General features: G+C 42.4%; 1 protein-coding gene across 2 annotated transcripts in view; it reads left to right on the top strand.

Annotated features, from left to right (window-relative positions):
- Positions 1-20,382, top strand: part of LARGE1 (LARGE xylosyl- and glucuronyltransferase 1) — a 581,369-nt gene that overhangs the window by 342,448 nt on the left and 218,539 nt on the right. For both annotated transcript variants that reach the window (XM_040438023.1, XM_040438033.1), the window contains exon 4: positions 9,077-9,159. In XM_040438023.1, coding sequence (XP_040293957.1) covers positions 9,077-9,159 — 83 coding nt within the window. The remainder of the gene's footprint in view (positions 1-9,076; positions 9,160-20,382) is intronic.

The following is a 20,382-nucleotide window of genomic DNA, read 5'->3' on the forward strand; positions in this document are numbered from 1 at the left end:
GAATGGAATTGTCTGTATCACAAATGTGATTTGCAGTCACAATAACTGTCACCCCAGTGCCTGCCCCCGGAGACCGCGCAGACCCCAGTCATTAGGTGAATTTCTGCTTCTTAAACATATGTGTTCTATTATAGATTCCCTTTAGCGATTTAACAATAAAATCCATTTTTAAAAAGAATATAGATTGGTTGTCATTATTTTTTCTTTACTCAGAATATTTTTCCCGGATAACATGAAATTGCACAATTAAAGAAAGTTTAAACACACATACATTTTTTCATATGTTTTCATAGAAAAGCCCAAAAAATAATATATATATATATATATATATATATATATATATACACACACCGGTATAATAGTCACAGGTCGGCACTGCTGTTTGAAGTCGCGGTGCACGAGTCTGTGGGATGGCGTCCCCAATGTAATATTGCAGAAAAGACCGGCACTCGCTGTAGATCAATCTTGTATTTATTCTGTCACATGTACAGATTGATCTACAACGAGTGTCGGTCTTTTCTGCAATATATACCGGTATATGTGTGTGTGTGTGTGTATATATATATATGTACAGTGGATATAAAAAGTCTACACACCCCTGTTAAAATGTCAGGTTTCTGTGTTGTTAAAAAAATGAGACAAAGATAAATCATTTCAGAACGTTTTCCACCTTTAGGGTCCATTCACACGTCCGTTTTTTCTTTCCTGATCTGTTCCGTTTTTTGCGGAACAGATCTGGACCAGATCTGGACCCATTCATTTTCAATGGGTCCTGGAAAAAATCGGACAGCACAATGTGTGCTGTCCGTGTCCGTTGTTCCGTTCAACATGTCCGTTTAAATATAAAACATGTCCTATTCTTTTCCGCAAAATTCGGATCCTGGTACAATACAAAGTCAATGGATCCGCAAAAAACGGAAGACATTCGGATGTCATTACGTATGTCATCCGTTTTATGCGGATTCCGTTCCTGGAAATTACATTTTAATTTTTTTAAAATTTTTTTTTTCAAAGAAAACCAAACAACTTTATTTGCTTATTGAAATTTATACATGTTTCCGTTTTTTGCGGATGACATACGGATGACATACGGAAACATTTTCAGGAACAACGGATCCGCAAAAAACGGACTGAAAATCGGGATATAGAAAAATACTGACGTGTGAATGTAGCCTTAATGTGACCTATAAACTGTACAACTCAATTGAAAAACAAACTGAAATCTTTTAGGTGGAGGGAAGAAAACAAAAATAATGTGGTTGCATAAGTGTGCACACCCTCTTATAACTGGGGATGTATCTGTGTTCAGAATTAAGCAATCACATTTAAAATCATGTTAAGGCTACATTCACACGTCAGTATTTTTCTATAATCCGATTTTCTGTCCGTTTTTTGCGGATCCGTTGTTCCTGAAAATGTTTCCGTATGTCATCCGTATGTCATCCGTTTTTTGCGGATCCGCAAAAAACGGAAACATGTATAAATTTCAAAAAGCAAATAAAGTTGTTTGGATTTCTTTAAAAAAAAAAAAAAAAAATTTAAATGTAATTTCCAGGAACGGATTCCGTATAAAACGGATGACATACGGAATGACATCCGTATGTCATCCGTTTTTTGCGGATCCATTGACTTTCTATTGTACCAGGATCCGATTTTTCAGGAAAAGAATAGGACATGTTTTATATTTAAACGGACATGCGGAACGGAACAACGGAAACGGACAGCACACATTGTGCTGTCCGTTTTTTTCCAGGACCCATTGAAAATGAATTGGTCCAGATCTGGTCCAGATCTGTTCCAGAAAAAACGGAACAGATCAGGAAAGAAAAAACGGACGTGTGAATGGACCCTAAATAGGAGTCAGCATACACCTGCCATAATTTAAAGTGCCTCTGATTAACCCCAAATAAAGTTCAACTGCTCTAGTTGGTCTTTCCTGAAATTTTCTTAGTCGCATCCCACAGCAAAAGCCAAGGTCCACAGAGAGCTTCCAAAGCATCAGAGGGATCTCATTTTTAAAAAGTATCAGTCAGGAAAAGGGTACAAAAGAATTTCCAAGGCATTAGATATACCATGGAACACAGTGAAGACAGTCATCATCAAGTGGAGAAAATATGGCGCAACAGTGACATTACCAAGAACTGGACGTCCCTCCAAAATTGATGAAAAGACGAGAAGAAATCTGGTCTGGGAGGCTACCAAGAGGCCTACAGCAACATTAAAGGAGCTGCAGGAATATCTGGCAAGTACTGGCTTTGTGGTACATGTGACAACAATCTCCTGTATTCTTCATATGTCTGGGCTATGGGGTAGAGTGGCAAGACGAAAGCCTTTTCTTACGAAGAAAAACATCCAAGCCAGGCTACATTTTGCAAAAACACATCTGAAGTCTCCCAAAAGCATGTGGGAAAAGGTGTTATGGTCTGATGAAACCAAGGTTGAACTTTTTGTCCATAAATCCAAAAGATATGTTTGGCCCCAAAACAACACTGCACATCACCAAAAGAACACCATGCCCACAGTGAAGCATGGTGGTGGCAGCATCATGCTTTGGGGCTGTTTTTCTTTAGCTGGAACTGGGGCCTTAGTTAAGCTAGAGGGAATTATGAACAGTTCCAAATACCAATCAATGTTGGCAAAAAACCTTCAGGCTTCTGCTATGGTGATGGACCATGTTATGGACCATGTGATGAGTGCAGTGACGTCACCACAGGTCCTTTTTCTCCTGGACAGCAAAAAAAGAAGACAGAAAAGAAGTCAGGCTGTGCAAGTGGATGAGGTGAGATAAAAAAATTTTTTATCCCTATTTTACTAAACATTCTGTATTAAGAATGCTATTATTTTCCCTTATAACCATGTTATAAGGGAAAATAATAATGATCGGTTCCCCATCCCTATCATCTCCTAGCAACTATTCATGAAAATCGCACCGCGTCCGCACTTGCTTGCGATTTTCACGCAGCCCCATTCACTTCTATGGTGCCCGCGTTGCGAGAAAAACGCACAAAATAGAGCATGCTGCGATTTTCACGCAACTCACAAGTGATGCGTGAAAATCACCGCTCATGTGCACAGCCCCATAGAAATGAATGGGTCTGGATTCAGTGCAGGTGCAATGCGTTCACCTCACGCATTGCACCCGCGCGGAAATCTCGCCCTTGTGTGAAAGAGGCCTAAAAGATTTGAGTTTGTTTTTCAATTAAGTTGTACAGTTTATAGGTCACATTAAAGGTGGAAAAAGTTCTGAAATGATTTATCTTTGTCTCTTTTTTTTACATCACAGAAACCTGACATTTTAAGAGGGGTGTGTAGACTTTTTATATCCACTGTATGTGTATATTGTGAGACAGTGACAGATCTGACACAGGTTAGAGGCAAGGAAAGGGTGGATATTGTGATCCACACCCCTGTTCCACCACAGGTGAGCCCAGCTGAAGGTACTCAGGCTGGCATAAAGCACCTCCCAAGGTGTCAGTAAGGGGTGAGTGTGTTACCCGTGGACAGAGGCCTGGGGGTTCTGTGAATGTGGTCTCAGCTGGGCAAGGCTGAGGGACCACGAGGCTGGGAGATAGCCTAGACTGACTTTGTTACAGCCTGGAAGTGAGCTGGACTACTGGTTAAGAAAGCCGCACCTGAAACAGTGTGTGAACTGTGAGGTATACTTGGAGAGTCAGGTTATTATATGTTTAGTTAGAGCTCAGTTTCAGTTTCTTTTGTATTATGTTTTGTTTTTGCTGAGGTGCCAAATAAAAGCAATGTTTGGACCTTAAAACTTGGTGTCCGTGAAGACGTGTGTGGTTGCAACCCCCGAAAAAGAGCTAACCCCCCACAATATATATACAGTACAGACCAAAAGTTTGGACACACCTTCTCATTTAAAGAGTTTTCTTTATTTTCATGACTATGAAGGCATCAAAACTATGAATTAACACATGTGGAATTATATACATAACAAACAAGTGTGAAACAACTGAAAATATGTCATATTCTAGGTTCTTCAAAGTAGCCACCTTTTGCTTTGATTACTGCTTTGCACACTCTTGGCATTCTCTTGATGAGCTTCAAGAGGTAGTCCCCTGAAATGGTCTTCCAACAGTCTTGAAGGAGTTCCCAGAGATGCTTAGCACTTGTTGGCCCTTTTGCCTTCACTCTGTGGTCCAGCTCACCCCAAACCATCTCGATTGGGTTCGGGTCCGGTGACTGTGGAGGCCAGGTCATCTGGCGCAGCACCCCATCACTCTCCTTCATGGTCAAATAGCCCTTACTTTCAAAGTTTTCCCAATTTTTCGGCTGACTGACTGACCTTCATTTCTTAAAGTAATGATGGCCACTCATTTTTCTTTACTTAGCTGCTTTTTTCTTGCCATAATACAACTTCTTACAGTCTATTCAGTAGGACTATCAGCTGTGTATCCACCTGACTTCTCCTCAACGCAACTGATGGTCCCAACCCCATTTATAAGGCAAGAAATCCCACTTATTAAACCTGACAGGGCACACCTGTGAAGTGAAAACCATTTCAGGGGACTACCTCTTGAAGCTCATCAAGAGAATGCCAAGAGTGTGCAAAGCAGTAATCAAAGCAAAAGGTGGCTACTTTGAAGAACCTAGAATATGACATATTTTCAGTTGTTTCACACTTGTTTGTTATGTATATAATTCCACATGTGTTAATTCATAGTTTTGATGCCTTCAGTGTGAATCTACAATTTTTATAGTCATGAAAATAAAGAAAACTCTTTGAATGAGAAGGTGTGTCCAAACTTTTGGTCTGTACTGTATATATACATATATGTCATTTATCAAACTAATGTAACGTAAAACCTTTCATTTTTGACATCTCCTTTGGAAAATGAAAGGTGAAATCTGATTGTTTGCTATGGGCATCAGAAAACACTAATATACACAATACCTGAGTATGATTACAAGGTCTCATCCTAAGGGTCCATTTACACGTCCGTAGTGAATTGCGGATCCGCAATACACACTGCCGGCACCCCCATAGAACTGCGGACAAGAATAGGACATGTTCTATTTCTTTCTGGAGCTGCGGACCGGAAGATCGGGGGCGCGCTCCAGAAATGCAGATGCGGACAGCACACTGTGTGCTGGCCGCATCCATTCCTGCCCCATACAGAATGAATATGTCCGCACCCGTTCCGGATAATTGCGGAACGGGTGTGGACACATTCTACGGACGTGTGAATGGACCCTTAAAATCGAAATCCTCAAAAAAGACCTAGGCATTATATACTAAAACGTAACTTTTACTTATTCTGCTTAAAATCAAAATCATAAAAAACGTGCTCCAAAAAATTTGGTGAATTTAAGCAATAATGTTAAGCAATCATAAAATACCTGGAAGCAGACAATTGCCAGTATATAAATGGACTAATTTTACCGGATCCTGATGTGCGTGTACTGGTATATGTCCGCCCAGTATTCGTCCTTTAAAGTCAAGACGGCAAACAATGTTGTCAGCAGGCCCTGTATCACTGTGGTAAGTATTCTGGGGACATAATCCTGGCTCACCCTTGCGTAGGAACCCTACAATTGGTTGGGATAGGGGCTGTTGGTCCCTATCTAACAGCGATACAGAGCACCTGCCCCGATAGGGGCGACCCCGTCAGGAACCTGTCCCTAGTAGGGGCCTATTCCCTACACATGTCCCTCTCTCATAAGCCTCCTGAACAACCTTTTAGGCGGTGAGACGCGAGCGCTTGTAGGGACACTTCCTTACACTCGACTGGACAAAGACCACAGTTGTGTGTCCTTGGATACCGCTTAAGGAGCTGTCTTATTACCTGACACCTCCTCTACGGCTTTGAATCTAGTTCAGAAGTGGTTAGTAGATCTCCATTTAACTTAACTATTTTTTTGTTTTTCCTTTTTTTTTATTTCAGTGAACTCTCTACTTAAATATCAACTGATGATTCCCTGTATGGGATGAAACATGGCATGTCGGAACATGAGAGAGGGACTTGTGAAGGGAATAGGCCCCTAATAGGGACAGGTGCCTGACTGGGTTGCCCCTATCGGGGCGGGTGCTCTGTATCGCTGTTAGGCCTAGTTAACACGAACGTATGTCTTTTATAGTTTTTTGCGGTCCGTTTTTCACGGATCCTTTGCTCCATTTTTTGTTTCAGTTTCCTTTCCGTTTTTCCGTTCCGTTTTTCCGTATGCCATATACAGTAATTACATAGAAAAAATTGGGCTGGGCATAACATTTTTAATAGATGGTTCCGCAAAAACGGAATGGATACGGAAGACATACGGATGCCATTGACTTGAATGGAGCCACGGAACGTGATTTGCGGGCAATAATAGGACATGTTCTATCTTTCAACGGAACGGAAATACGGAAACGGAATGCTTACGGAACACATTCCGTTTTTAATGCGGAACCATTGAAATGAATGGTTCCGTATACAGGCCGTATATGGAACACAAAAAAACGGCCCGTACACTCGCAAAAAAAAACGATTGTGTGAACTAGGCCTTAGGTAGAGACTAATAGCCCCTATCCCAACCAATAGTAGGATTCCTACACAAGGGTGAGCCAGGATTATGTCCCTAGAATACTTACCACAGTGATACAGGGCCTGCTGACAACATTGTTTGCCGTCTTGACATCAAAGGACGAATACTGGGCGGACATATACCAGTACACGCACATCAGGATCCGGTAAAATTATTCCATTTATATACCGGCAATTGTCTGCTTCCAGGTAATTTATGATTGCTTTAACATTATAGCTTAAATTCACCAACATTTTTTAGCACATTTTTTATGATTTTGATTTTAATCGTAATAAGTAAAAGTTACATTTTAGTATATAATGCCTAGGTCTTTTTTGAGGATTCAGTTGCTATGGGCATCTATGGGCATCTAAGCCACTTCCACTTTACACCAGTTTGATAAATGACACCAATAGTGTGTGTATATATATATATTTCTTATACTGTATATACATTTCCAGTTCTTTTATCCTTTTAACAGACAATTAGACTGTAAGGAGCAGAATAAAGAAAATGGCGTATCCATCAAATGACAGTGACGGCACTTATTGCACCCTACCCTATTGGCTATAAGGGTGCTTTCACTTATAGGGGGAAATTTTACATGAGGGTAATTTTTGAAGGCAGTTTTGCAGCAGTTTCAGTTGGCATACTTTGCACCAAATTTACCAAGCAGTACACACTGAGGGAGATCTATAAAAACTAGTGTAAAGTAGAACTGGCTTAGTTGCCCATAGAAAGATATCACCTATAATTTTCCAAAGGAGCTCTGATAAATGATAGATGGAATCTGATTGGTTGCTATGGGCTAAGCCAGTTTTCCTTTACACCAGTTTTGATAAATATTCCAGTTTTAATTTATATTAATAAATTTGTTTTATTATAAACTCTCATTTTATTTATTTAAAAAGAACTTTTCTTTTAAAAGGGCTTTCCGAAATTTTAAGGCTCCAGTCACGCGTCCGCAAGTGTTGTCCGCACCCGTTCCGCAATTGTGCGGAACGGGTCCGCACCCATTCATTCTCTATGGTGCCGGAAGAGATGCAGAGAGCACACCATGTGCTCTCCGCATCCGCATTTCCGGAGCGCGCACCCGATCTTCCGGTCCGCAGCTCTGCAAGAAAATAGAGCATGTACTATTCTTGTCCGCAATTGCGGAGAAGAATAGGCATTTCTATGGGGGTGCCGGCCGGGTGTATTGCGGATCCCCAATACACTACGGACGTGTGAATGGACCCTTACACTGATGACCTATTTTTCTTCTGTGACTGCTGCTGTCTTCTCAAACAGCTGATCGGTGGGGGTCCGGGGTGTAGGACCCCCACCACCAATAGGATACTGATTACCTATCCAGAGGATAGGTCATCACTCAGTATTAAAATATCAGAAAACCCCATTTAATGTTTACTTCTTTTTTTTTTTTACCCATCTACTAATATGTTAGTGGGCAGATCAACGTACCCATGCATAAATCAGCCACACGATGTGATTACTCTATATTTTAGGCCATGTTAGGCATTTTTCTACTTTTCTGTATTTTTTCATAAGACAATCTCCAATCCATTTTCCTCTACATGATATTTTCTCCTTCAGAATCAATAGCCAAATATTTTGCAAAGGCTGAGCTATAATAACCAAGGACTGACAGGGTGGGGGAGGTTGTTCTTCAAATGCCATTATTACAAATATTTGTCATAGAGTCCAATCCGAATGTAGGACCTAAATAAAAGATGAATTTTTCAATATGCGATAAATCCCTTTGGTCTTTCAGAGATAAATCATAAATTAGTAGGTTTTGTGAGATTTCAGCAGGATCTACAGAGGTCAAGGACAAGTCTTTAACTTCAGATAGAGATCTCCCAGGAAAATAAGTCATTTAATATCATAAACCATTTATAATTTCAAATAGTGGTGGTGGGGTGTCACTAGTGGGACTACTATTGGGTGACTACACATTTCAGTGCAGCCATACCAGTCATGTAACACAGCTGAGTTCAAAGAAGCATTGAGTTGTAAGCCTCAGCTCTCCCCCTAGTGGTGGCTGTAGGCAGTTATATTTTTCTTTTCAGTCTCACTCTGTTTATTCACTGCTGTATAGATATAATATAAAATGTATCACTAGAGAATTGTGGACCTATTTAAATTGAAGATTTACTTGCAGCATCACAGAATGCTTGTGTCTCCGCTTTGGTCCGTCGCTTCCTCCTTCATTCATTATAAACACTGCTTCCCTTTTTTTGTAAAATCTTAAAATGTATCCAAATTATAGACCTAAAAGACAGAAGATGCAGAGGTTGTCACACTGCGTCCTCTCTACACACAGTAAGGCTGTGCCATCTGTACACAAGCACTTAATGGATCATTTCTAGGTACCCGATATTATGCCAGCTACTGTCCAACTACAAGTCCCAGTGTGCTGAGCCACCCAAATATTGAGACTTGTAGTCTAGTAGGAGGAAAGTCTTATGCGGCTTCTATACTGAGTTATAGCTTGTTGCAGCGATGCTTATTTTATTGCCATTTTACTTACTAAACCTCAGTGTCTCTTATGTTGCAGACCATTCACGTCGCCATAGTGTGTGCAGGTTATAATGCCAGCCGGGACGTGGTCACACTGGTCAAGTCCGTCTTGTTCCACAGGTAAAGCTGTTATTTCTTACCTTCTATGGTTATGGGAGTGGGTGTAGTATAGGAAATAGTGTGTCTCTTCATTCTCTCTCCATTCTCTTTCCACTCTCATTCCTCATAGTGCTCTCCATCACTCTAGTTCCATAGCACTTGGAATCTCTATCTTTCTACATACTGCTCTCCGTCAGTTCTCTCTTTTCATTGCCCACTCACTCTTTCTCCATAGCACTGCCCATCACTGTTTTCCCTAACCCTCTCCATCACTCTCATTTCATAGTGCTCTCTACCACTCTGTCTACGGCTTCTCCATCACTCTCCATAGCTCTCTCTATCACCTTCTTTCCATAGTTTTCTCTATCACTCTCTCTATGTCTTCTCTATCACTCTGCAAAGTGCTGTCCATCACACTATTTCCATAGCCCTCTCCATCACTCTTGTTCCATAGTGCTCTCTATCACTCTCTCTATAGCTTCTCCATCACTGTCCATAGCCCTATCCATCACACTCGTTCCATAGTGCTCTCCATTACTCTCCATAGCGCAGTCCATCACACTCTTTCCATAGCCCTCTCCATCTCCCATGTTCCATAGTACTCTTTATCACTCTCTCCATCACTTTCTCCACCACGCACTCTCCATAGATTTCTCCAACATGCTTACATTTCCTTCTGTCTTTATATTCTATACTCTCTTCTATCTAAGCCACTCTCCTCTTACATCTTTTAACCACCCATTCACTTGACTTAAGCTGAGCTGCAATACCAGACATGGTCACGTGAACAGTAGTAGTTTCTTCCCCTTTATGAGGGAAAGAAAAGCAAACCCTTTTTTAAATCTCAAATTACCACTTAAAGGGGTTGTCACACGAGAAATATTCTACGGTTTTCAAACCAGCACCTGGATCTGAATACTTTTGTAATTGCATGTAATTAAAAATTTAGCATAGCCACCGAGTTATTCAATAAAATGTATCTGTATAGCGTCACCTGCTGTTTGTTCTTTTCTTATTCCTTTGACCTGCTCACTGAGAAGGCCGCACATGCTCAGTTTCATCCTTCAACTGCCTCCTGGGCTGTGATAGGGAGAGCTGAGACACGCCCCCTGAGCTGCAGCAGAAAAGACACTCCCCTTGAGCTGTCAGCTTGATATAAATCTAGCAGGGCAATGAATGTGGAGATCTCTGGATCCATGTGAGGTACAGGGCTGGTTCTAGATTTGTTAGAAGGAGGTTATTATGTACTATATGATGTCTTATTTTTTACATTAGTCATGGGATAACCCCTTTAAATCTCCCCCTCCCCCCATTCTTCTATTATTTTACCATCCATAAGTGAGCCCTGATCACTGTCACTACAGGCGTCTATTAATCAAATGGTTTCCCTTTGTCAGTTTCCAAAACTGCTTTTTCTGGATCCACAAGCTTACAGTTTTAACCACTTCCCATCTGGGCCCTTTGCCCCCTTCCTGACCAGGCCAAATTTTGCAAAACTGACATATCTCACTTTATGTGGTAATAACTTTGGAACGCCTTTACTTATCCAAGTCATTCAGAGATTGTTTTCTCGTGACACATTGTACTTCATGATAGTCATAAATTTGAGTCAAAATATTTCACCTTTATTTATGAAAAAATCCCAAATTTACCCAAAAATTAGAAAAATTCGCAATTTTCTAAATTTCAATTTCTCTGCTTTTAAAACAGAAAGTGATACCTCATAAAATATTTATTATTTAACATTCCCCATATGTCTACTTTATGTTGGCATCATTTTGGAAATGTCATTTTATTTTTTTAGGACGTTAGAAGGCTTAGAAGTTTAGAAGCAATTCTTCAAATTTTTAAGAAAATTGCCATAACCCACTTTTTAAGGACCAGTTCAGGTATGAAGTCACTTTGTGGGGCCTACATAGTGGATACCCCCATAAATGACCCCATTGTAGAAACTACACCCCTCAAGGTATTCAAAACCAATTTTACAAACTTTGTTAACCCTTTAGGCGTTCCACAAAATTTCACTTTTTTGGCAGATTTTCCATTTTAATCAATTTTTTTCTTTAACACATCGATGGTTAACAGCCAAACAAAACTCAATATTTATTACCCAGATTCTGCGGTTTACAGAAACACCCCACATGTGGTCATAAACTGCTGTATGGGCACACGGCAGGGTGCAGAAGAAAAGGAACTCCACATGGTTTTTAGATGCCATGTCCCATTTGAAGTCCCCTGATGCACCCTTACAGTAGAAACTCCCAAGAAGTGACCCCATTTTGGAAACTAGGGGATAAGGTGCCAGTTTTATTAGTACTATTTTTGGGTACATATGATTTTTTGATCATTCATTATAACACTTTATGGGGCAAGGTGACCAAAAAATTGGTTGTTTTAGCACAGTTTCTATTTATTTATTTTTACAGCGTTCACCTGAGGGGTTCAGTCAAGTGACATTTTTATAGAGCAGATTGTTACGGACGTGGCGATACCTAATATGTATACTTTTTCTCATTTATTAAAGTTTTACACAATAATAGCATTTTTGAAACCAAAAAATTATGTTTTAATGTGTCCATGTTCTGAGAGCTATAGTTTTTTTATTTTTTGAGAGATTTTATTATGTAGGGGCTCATTTTTTGCGGGATGAGGTGACGGTTTTATTGGTACCATTTTGTGGGACATACGCATTTTTGATCACTTGGTGTTGCACCTTTTGTGATGCAAGGTGACAAAAATTGCTTGTTTTGACACACTTTTTTTTTTTTTTTTTTACGGTGTTCACCCGAGGGTTTAGGTCATGTGATATTTTTATAGAGCTGTTTTTTTTACGGACGCGGCAATACTAAATATGTCTATTTTATTTTATTTTTTCTATTTTTAATTTTTTTCTTTATTCCTTACTTGGGATTTTTTTTTTTTTTACATGTGAAACTTTTTTTTATTTTATTTTTTCAACCCTTTATTTTATTTTACACTTTTCGTCCCCCATAAGGTCATACAAGACCTCTGGGGGACATTTGCTTCACTTTTTCATTTTTTTTTCACTGTTGATTTCTCCTGTAACTGGGGCTGACATAGTAGCCCCAGTTACAGGACAAATGCACCCCTAGAGAGGCTGTACAGCAGCAATCCAGCGCTGTACAGCCTCAGAGCAGGGCTGATCGAGGTCTCTGAGAGACCTCACACAGCCCCTGCACTCTCCGGTCACGGCGGTCACATGACCGCCGGGCCGGAACAGGAAGCGCACAGCGCTTCCTTCTCTGCAGACACAGCGCTCGGTGAGCGCTGTGTCTGCAGCGATCGTGAAGGCAGGGACACCTGGAAACTGTCCCTGCCTCGTCTTAGGGTTGCCCTGCTGTCACTGACCACGATTAGCGTGCAGCTGCTGTTTCTGAAAAGACGTTTTAAAACGTGCATTAGGAGATAGACGTCCACCCATAGGACGTTTATATCCTATGGGCGGACGTGAAGCGGTTAAAGAACGCACAACCCAGGGAGATGAACATAGCAGGGGTAGTGAGGGAGGGGATGGTGAGCTCAAGCTGTGGAGAAGGGTAAAACATTAAAGCTTAATAAAAAAGGAAATGACTTGGAAGCAATTTCTTTGTTAGATTTAAATTGTATTTTTATTGTAATCCTGTTAATGTATGTGGTTCTCCACGTGGGAGGTGCGTACTTTTTCAATCCGCTGCGTTGGTGTATCTACAGTGTACTAGTGATTCACATAACATATGCGCGCTCCCTGTGCATTGTCTCCTGTGCATGGGAAATGTTTAGTTCATCTTTACAATATGAGATAAATGTTACTTTTTTATATTTTCCAAGCTGGGATTGTAAAAAAGCCAGGAACAAAGAAGAGAAATCTGTAATTTTTGTAGAAACCAATGTAATTGGCATTTGCATTTTAGTTACAATTTGCATAAGTTATAATTACTGCATATTTAGGCCACATGCGCATGGCCATGTCCATATTTCGGTCCTCAAACCACAGATCTGAAAAATATGTATACCTTCTGTGTACATTCCGCATTTTTCTCACTTCCATTAATATGGATGACATGCATACTTTGCAAATAAGACATCTGGATGTAGACAGCTGTCATGAACCAGCGGATGTGTACCCACTGTGCCACGTGTCCTACCTCCTCTAAGGGCGTTGTCTAAGTGAACCCCTCGATCTTTACAGTACCCCTGATGGTGGGGATAGACTTTCATGAGGGGAACACCAGGTTGCTACCTCTTGAGGAGGATAGGTACACGAGGCAGCTGGTCCAGGTGGACCAGGAGGTACCTGAGAAAGGTACCAGAGGTACAGGCGTTGTCAGCAGGCTGAGTCGTTACCAGGAGCAACAGTACAGGACCGAAGGGTGAGGCAGAGTCAAAGTCAGACAGGCAATAGGTCAGGGCAGGCGACACAGGTACAGGTCAGGCAATCCAGGTCGGCAACAGGAGAGTCAAGGCAAGCAGGCAGGGATCAAAGAGGTAGCAGAATCCAGGAACACATGTACGAGTCAGGAACACAAGCGGATATCAGGAACCTTAGCAGGACACAAGGACTTTGACACTGAGGCATCTGGGAAGGGGGCTGAGTCACTTATATATGTGCAGGAGGACTAGGATTGGTCAGCGAGGTCACATGACTTAACCCATAAAGCCCAGGAAGTGACGCGCGCCGGCCCTTAAGGAAGTGCTGCAGGAAACAAGCAGCAAACATGCTGTGGCCAGGGTTGAGAGGAAACTGTGGAGCGGCTCCCAGAACAACAGTACCTACACAGCCAGAGCCCAGGACTGCAGCGGTGAATAGGAAGCACTGGCCGCAGATCACAGCTGAACACGGTGCCCGGAACTGCAGCGGTAAGCAGGGGAACAGCGGCGCACAGCACACAGATCACATATGTGTCGTATTTTTTGTGGACCCTTAGAAAAAAATGGATGCAAAATATAGTTGTTTGCCATAACCTGAATTATGGAGTATTTACCGTGTTCACTCCACACTGGCTGTATACATCTAGGCAGGGAGCTCCTCCTAGTGTTGGCTGCAGGTAGCCACTATAATAGTGTCAGGAGGAGCAATTGATTGTTGGACTAGGCCCCAACAGTCGTGTCCATTGCCATTGGGGTAGGTATCCCAGGGATGTGAACCAGCCATTAACCATGTTGTATAATAGGCTGGCATAAATGTTCAGAATTAGACAGATATGCGATAGATAGATAGAATTTACAGTGTGATCTACATCAAGGCCACATTTAATGTGACTATATAATAAAATCCCATGATTTGGCCTTGAGCCTCCCGGACCGAGGGCTTTGACCTACCCTGAGTGTTCAGCAGAATGATGTTAATCAGCAGTGATTTGTCTCTGATTACTCCCAGGGGCAGCTTCTAAACTAGTTCACCTGATTCCAGCAATGGAGGAGCCACACGACACACAATTTCTGCATCCTTGCGTTCTCAATGCCTTTGACCTTTTTTTTTTTTTTTGCTGGTCTCTGTTTTTTTAACATGGATCTGTAATATGTTAATGCTCGGAAGATCTAATCATGACACTGCTGAGGCAACTGCTTTGTCTAAAAGCTGCTGCCTCGACTGGTGCAGAATACAAAGCGAAGGCTTCCTTCAGATGAAAACTCCTCTGACACTTCAAGAGCGGCCTCAGGTTCACTGCGTAAGGGAAACCAGGAGGAATCTCTGGAACAATCCAGCGACCATTGTGAGGATTTTACAGGATTAAGGAGCATCCTTGAAGTTCAGATGTATACAGGGCTGAGACACTAAAAGACTGAGCGATGCAATGCAGAATAATTCACAAAAACATGAGCAGTAATTTAAAGGGGTTGTCCAGGCTTTTACTATTGATGTCCTATACTCAGGATAGGTCATCAATACCCGACACCTGGCACCCCCGCCGATCAGCTGTATGAGGAGACGGCGCGCGCAGTGTGCACGTGCCGTCTCCCTTCTCTCTTCCTGTCCACTGCTGCTGTCTATGGTCTTTGCCATTGACAGCAGCAGTGAGCAGGAAGAGAGACGGGAGAGTCGGACCCCCGCCGATCTGATATTGATGACCTATCCTGAGGATAGGTCATCAGTAGTAAAAGCCCAGACATAACCCCTTTAAAGGAATTCTTCAGGTTCTATATAACAGTAATGGCCTATTCACACGACCGTATTTTTCTGTCCACATCTGTTTTGCAGTTTTGCGGATCGGATGCAGACCCTTTTATTTCAGTGGGGCCACAAACACTTCCGTTTCGCCCAGCAAAAAAGATAGGACATGTCCTTCTCTTGTCCATTTATATGGACAAAAATAGGCATTTCTATCATGGAGAAGGACGTTCCGATCCGCAAAATGCGGAAGGCACACGGCCTGTGTTTGTCCGCAAAAGCAGATACTGTCTTGTGAATGAGCCGTTAAAGGGATTGTCCAGAACTAGAAAAGCATAGCTGCTTTCTTCTAAAAACAGTGCCACACCTGTCCATGGGCCATGGGTATTGCGACTGACTTGCAATAGCAGACATCACCCAGCTGTCTGGGAAGACAGCAGCTATGGCATCCATGTATCGCTCTGATCAGAGAAGGCAAGCTGTAAATTGCTTGATTCCAGAAGTGCAACTGTGGGTCCCTCTAGGCACCAGGGCCCAGATCTGACATCTATTTCTGCACACCTTGTAGCTTTCTGGTGCCTCCGTAACTCCCCTAAAACCAATGCTTCTCAGAGAACATGCCGCTTTAATACAGCATCCAATAGAATATGCTACAATTTGAAATCGGAGGCGCACAGAGGTACAGTATGGATATATAAATTGTATTTGTATCTATTGAGGCTGTATTAGAGATCTGTGCAACCTAGGATGGTATAAGTATTAGGATCCCGAAAATCCCATTTGGAGGGATCTTCATGGGATTATGATTTTCCCAAGGGCGAGACTTTCCCGCCTAGATGCTTTCCCGCCAAGAAATCCAGTGGCCAAGGTGGCTAAATTTATCTTTGTTGCTAGGTGGAGGGAAGATTGAGGGTGATTGGCTAGGTGAGGATCCTATGGGTGAATGGTTGCTGGGGCTTGGAAGTTTTGGGTCCCCCAGCAACAGGTAAGGCATTGGAGGGGTGGTGGGGTAGATTGTGTATATAATATGAGGTGGCCGGTATTTGGCTGGCTGCCAAGCGGCGTCCAGCTGCCCCGCCCTCCCAGCCCCTTTATGGTTGTTAGTCACAGTCACTTTGTTAGAAGGAGGGATAAGGTCGCTCGCCAATAAGTGGCAAGCGGACGAGTTGATTCAGGTATTTAGGTCGAGCTTATGTCTGGCCTAATCAGTGGTTATTATGATTATTATTTATTATTATTGGAATTTTATGGTTATTTAATATTGAGCTGTTCTTTAATAAAGTTGGCCGTGGCCTATTTTTATCCATTATATAATGTGTCCATGTGTCTCTTTTAATTTTATGGTTAATAGGTTTCTGGTGGGGTGGGGTCAGTATAATCTATAATCCCATGAGGCCTAACATAAACATACGTTTCCCAGATACACAGACCAATGTCTAGATATTATATGTGTCCATGAATGGATCTTGTGCTACACACAGCCGTCAGCATTGTAAACCATACCTATGAGAGAGGCCATGTTACTTGAGTGAGCAGTAGGCAAGACATAGTACAAGGTCCTACTTTCGTTCTAAGCAGAGGAAATCTCAGAAATACATAATACCGCCATACAGTGTGCAAATAGGAGTTCCAAACAGTGATCTCCATTCTGTACAGTGCCCAAACAACACCACTATCAACTACCATAAATCACCCAATAAATGCAGTGCCCAATCATTAACCAATTTATCCTTAGGAGCACCTGTTCAATAACCATTCACTTAAAGGGAATCTGTCACCAGTTTCAGATATATAGGTGGCATAAACTGGAGACAGGGACTGAAATGTTGGGTCACTTACTTGTTTTCACCCACCATAAAACTGGTGACATATTCTGTTGTAATTGTGCCCAAACCGGGCATTGACCCATCGGGAAACTTCCCTGTAGTTTCTATGGCCAGTCCGACCCTGTAACATGTGGGAAAAATCACACCAAAATGCGTTTTTCTGGTCCTTAAAGGGGGGTTCCAGTCTTTTGATAATGATGACCTACCCTCAGGATTGGTCAATACCTGATTGTGGCAGTAGATTTAAGTCTTGTCACTGAGGTCCTGAAGAGGTATTTTGGTGGATGGGGTGAAATAATCCATGAGGAGGCGGAGGCCTCCTTTTTTCGCTCACCTATAGCATTGACTGTAGAGTAAAAGGATCACAGAGCAGAGATGTCAATCACACTTTAGTCCCACCCACACGGAGTTGGTCAGTGTCACTACCAGAGCTTTGGGACGTTCTCACAGCTCTGTTTCTCCACCCCTGTGATGATGTCACTACTAGAGCTGGGAGGAGTTTTCTGTTTCCTTCCTCCCAGCTGCGTTTGATTTCCCTGCCTTTATATTCCCCCTCCTCCTATTGTAGGTGTGGATTATATTTCTCATTTGGGTTGTAGCTCTTGCTTGAGTATCTTCCCTTGCATGCTATCCTTTCACTGGACCTGTGTTCTGCTGCAGCAAGTACTCCGGATATTGCCAGCCTGTCTTTGGATCCGTCTTCACTGCACCTGCAGCCCCTTCAGCTAAGTGTGCAGACATTGTTGTGTATCTGTGTGTTTTCTGACTGGATCCGAGGCGACCACGGTTCCCTCCATATACTGAGCAGGGCACCGGTGGCCGTGCCCCTTCCACTATTGTAGGGGTTACAGTGGTCATCAGTCTTAGGTACGCGGGCATGCCTCCTTCCACCATTTGGATCCGGGCATGGGCTTAGCAGCATAGGGAGAGCTTTCGAGGGTCTGACAGGGGTAATCCTTTATCCTCCCTAGTTTGGGTCCGGTCAGTAGCTCTATTTTCTGTGCATGCTCTTGTTGCTCACATACAGCCGTGACATTATAATCCACCAAAACTGTCTTTTTTTGACATGGATCCGCTTTCTGGCCTGGTTGACCGCATGCAGGGTCTTTCTTTGGAGGTAGCGGATCTCCGTCAATCTATGACTCAGCTTCAAGCATTGGGCTCTGCTCCGGCCCATGGAGTCTGTTGCGAGCCAAAGGTCTCACTTCCGGAAACGTTCTCCGGGGGCAGTGAGAGTTTTGTTCGCTTCAGAGAGGCATGCAAACTCCATTTTTGCTTGTGTCCACATTCCTCTGGTAATCAGGAGCAGAGGGTGAGGATTGTCATCTCCCTGCTCAGGGGTAATGCTCAGACTTGGGCTTTTTCGCTGCCATCAGGGGATCCCTCCCTTCGATCCGTGGAAGGACTTTTTGTGGCCCTGGGGCAGATATATGATGACCCGGATCGTGTTGCTCTGGCCGAATCTAACTTACGTTTTTTATGCCAGAGCAAACTGTCTGCGGAGCTTTATTGTTCTGAATTTCGGAGATGGGCAGCTGATTCAGGTTGGAATGATAATTTATTTCAAATAGCCTAGTTGCCTAGACTAGTAGACTTCCGTTTCTGGTCAATTTAAAACGTAACATTTATTTCATTTTATTTATAAGAAAGTAACATAACGGAAGAACAAAGACTAGTTTAAAATTCTAGGTGTGGTAGGGCACTAGTGGCTGAGATAAGGGTTACTTCACCCATATAGTCAACCTCATGGCATCGATTTGTCCCACTTTTCCCTTTTTCCCCAGCAGTAATTTTACTTTATTTGCCTAGGTGGGCATAATGCCAAGAGGATACTTGTTCATTCACCCTAAGTCTCTAGGTTCTCATATTTCTCTTTGGTGCAATTCACAGCCACTGGTGTTCAAACACGATCGAGTCTGCAGTTGCTCCGTGCTGCAACACTTGGTCCTACCTACTCCTAATCTAAAAACTAACACAAAAGCTCCCCCAACATGTTTCACCACCGGATGTGGCTTCTTCAGGGGATGGAGCTACTGTCAACAAGAATGCTTTCCCACTACACCCTTTTAAACATTAGGGGAGGGTCATACCATATTCCATGGCCAAGCATTGCCTTGCATTCCTGTCTGACAGTCCGGTAACCCAATCCAGTACCTTCATGATGTTTTGCAGTCGTTCCGTCACTTCCTTTGTTCATGTAGTGGCCCTGCGCTTGCGTGAGAACTTTAAACCCCGATCCGAGAGGCCGTTGAGGTATGCGCATGCGCAAGGTCTTTAACTTTCCAGCTCAAAGAGTTGTATCAAAGCGCATGCGTTAAGACTTAGATTTTATTCTGCTCGTAGTATATTGTATTACGCATGCGCCTGTTCTTTGACAGTCCGATCCGAGCTCACAGGAATATGCGCTTGCGCAGGATCTTTAACTTTTTCCGATATATCATCCCTGCGCATGCGTGAAGAATCTAGCTTCAACTTTTTAGCTCGAGGAGTTATGTCAAAGCGCATGCGTTAAGACTTAGATTTTATTATACTCGCAGTATGTTAAATTGCGCATGCGTCTGATCTTTAATTTTTTTAGCTCGAGGAGTTGTATCGAAGCGCATGCGTTAGGACTTAGATTTTGTTCTACTCGCAGTATGTTATCTTGCGCATGCGTTATATTGCGCATGCGCCTGATATTTAATTTTCTTTAGCTCAAGGAATTGTGTCAAAGCGCATGCGTTAGGACTTAGATTTTATTCTCCTCGCTGTATGTTATATTGCGCATGCGCCTGATCTTTAACGTTCCGATCTGAGCCCGCAGGAAAATGCGCTTGCGCAAAATCTTTAACTTTTTCCAGTGTATCGTCTCCACGCGTGCGTGAAGGTCCAACCTTAAATTAGAAGTTGGATTACAACGCATGCGTTGGGGCTTAGATTTCATTCTGCTCACAGTATATAGTATTGCGCATGCGTAGAGTCTTTAGCATTCCGGTCTGGAATATCACATAAAGATGCTTATATCTACACCTGTCTTCTGAGAGGTATAGTGGTTTAGAACTTCGTGTGGGATTTGGCTTTTAGACTGAAAAATGTAGGGATACAGCTCATATATTGGGGTTCAAAGTTCATTTGACAGCGTTTCTATATCAACATTATATATGCACATACCTGTTACCCTCAATTATGAGGATAACATCATTGCTCTATACATGAGTTAAATATTCCTATCATTTTATTACTTCCTTCATGATATATATGTATTTTTCATTGAATGACTACACTTACGTCGACACCTAAGGTGATATTATTTTCTCAACTCTTCAACCT

The sequence above is a fragment of the Bufo bufo genome, chromosome 1, assembly GCF_905171765.1.
Source record: "Bufo bufo chromosome 1, aBufBuf1.1, whole genome shotgun sequence".
NCBI lineage: Eukaryota > Metazoa > Chordata > Amphibia > Anura > Bufonidae > Bufo > Bufo bufo.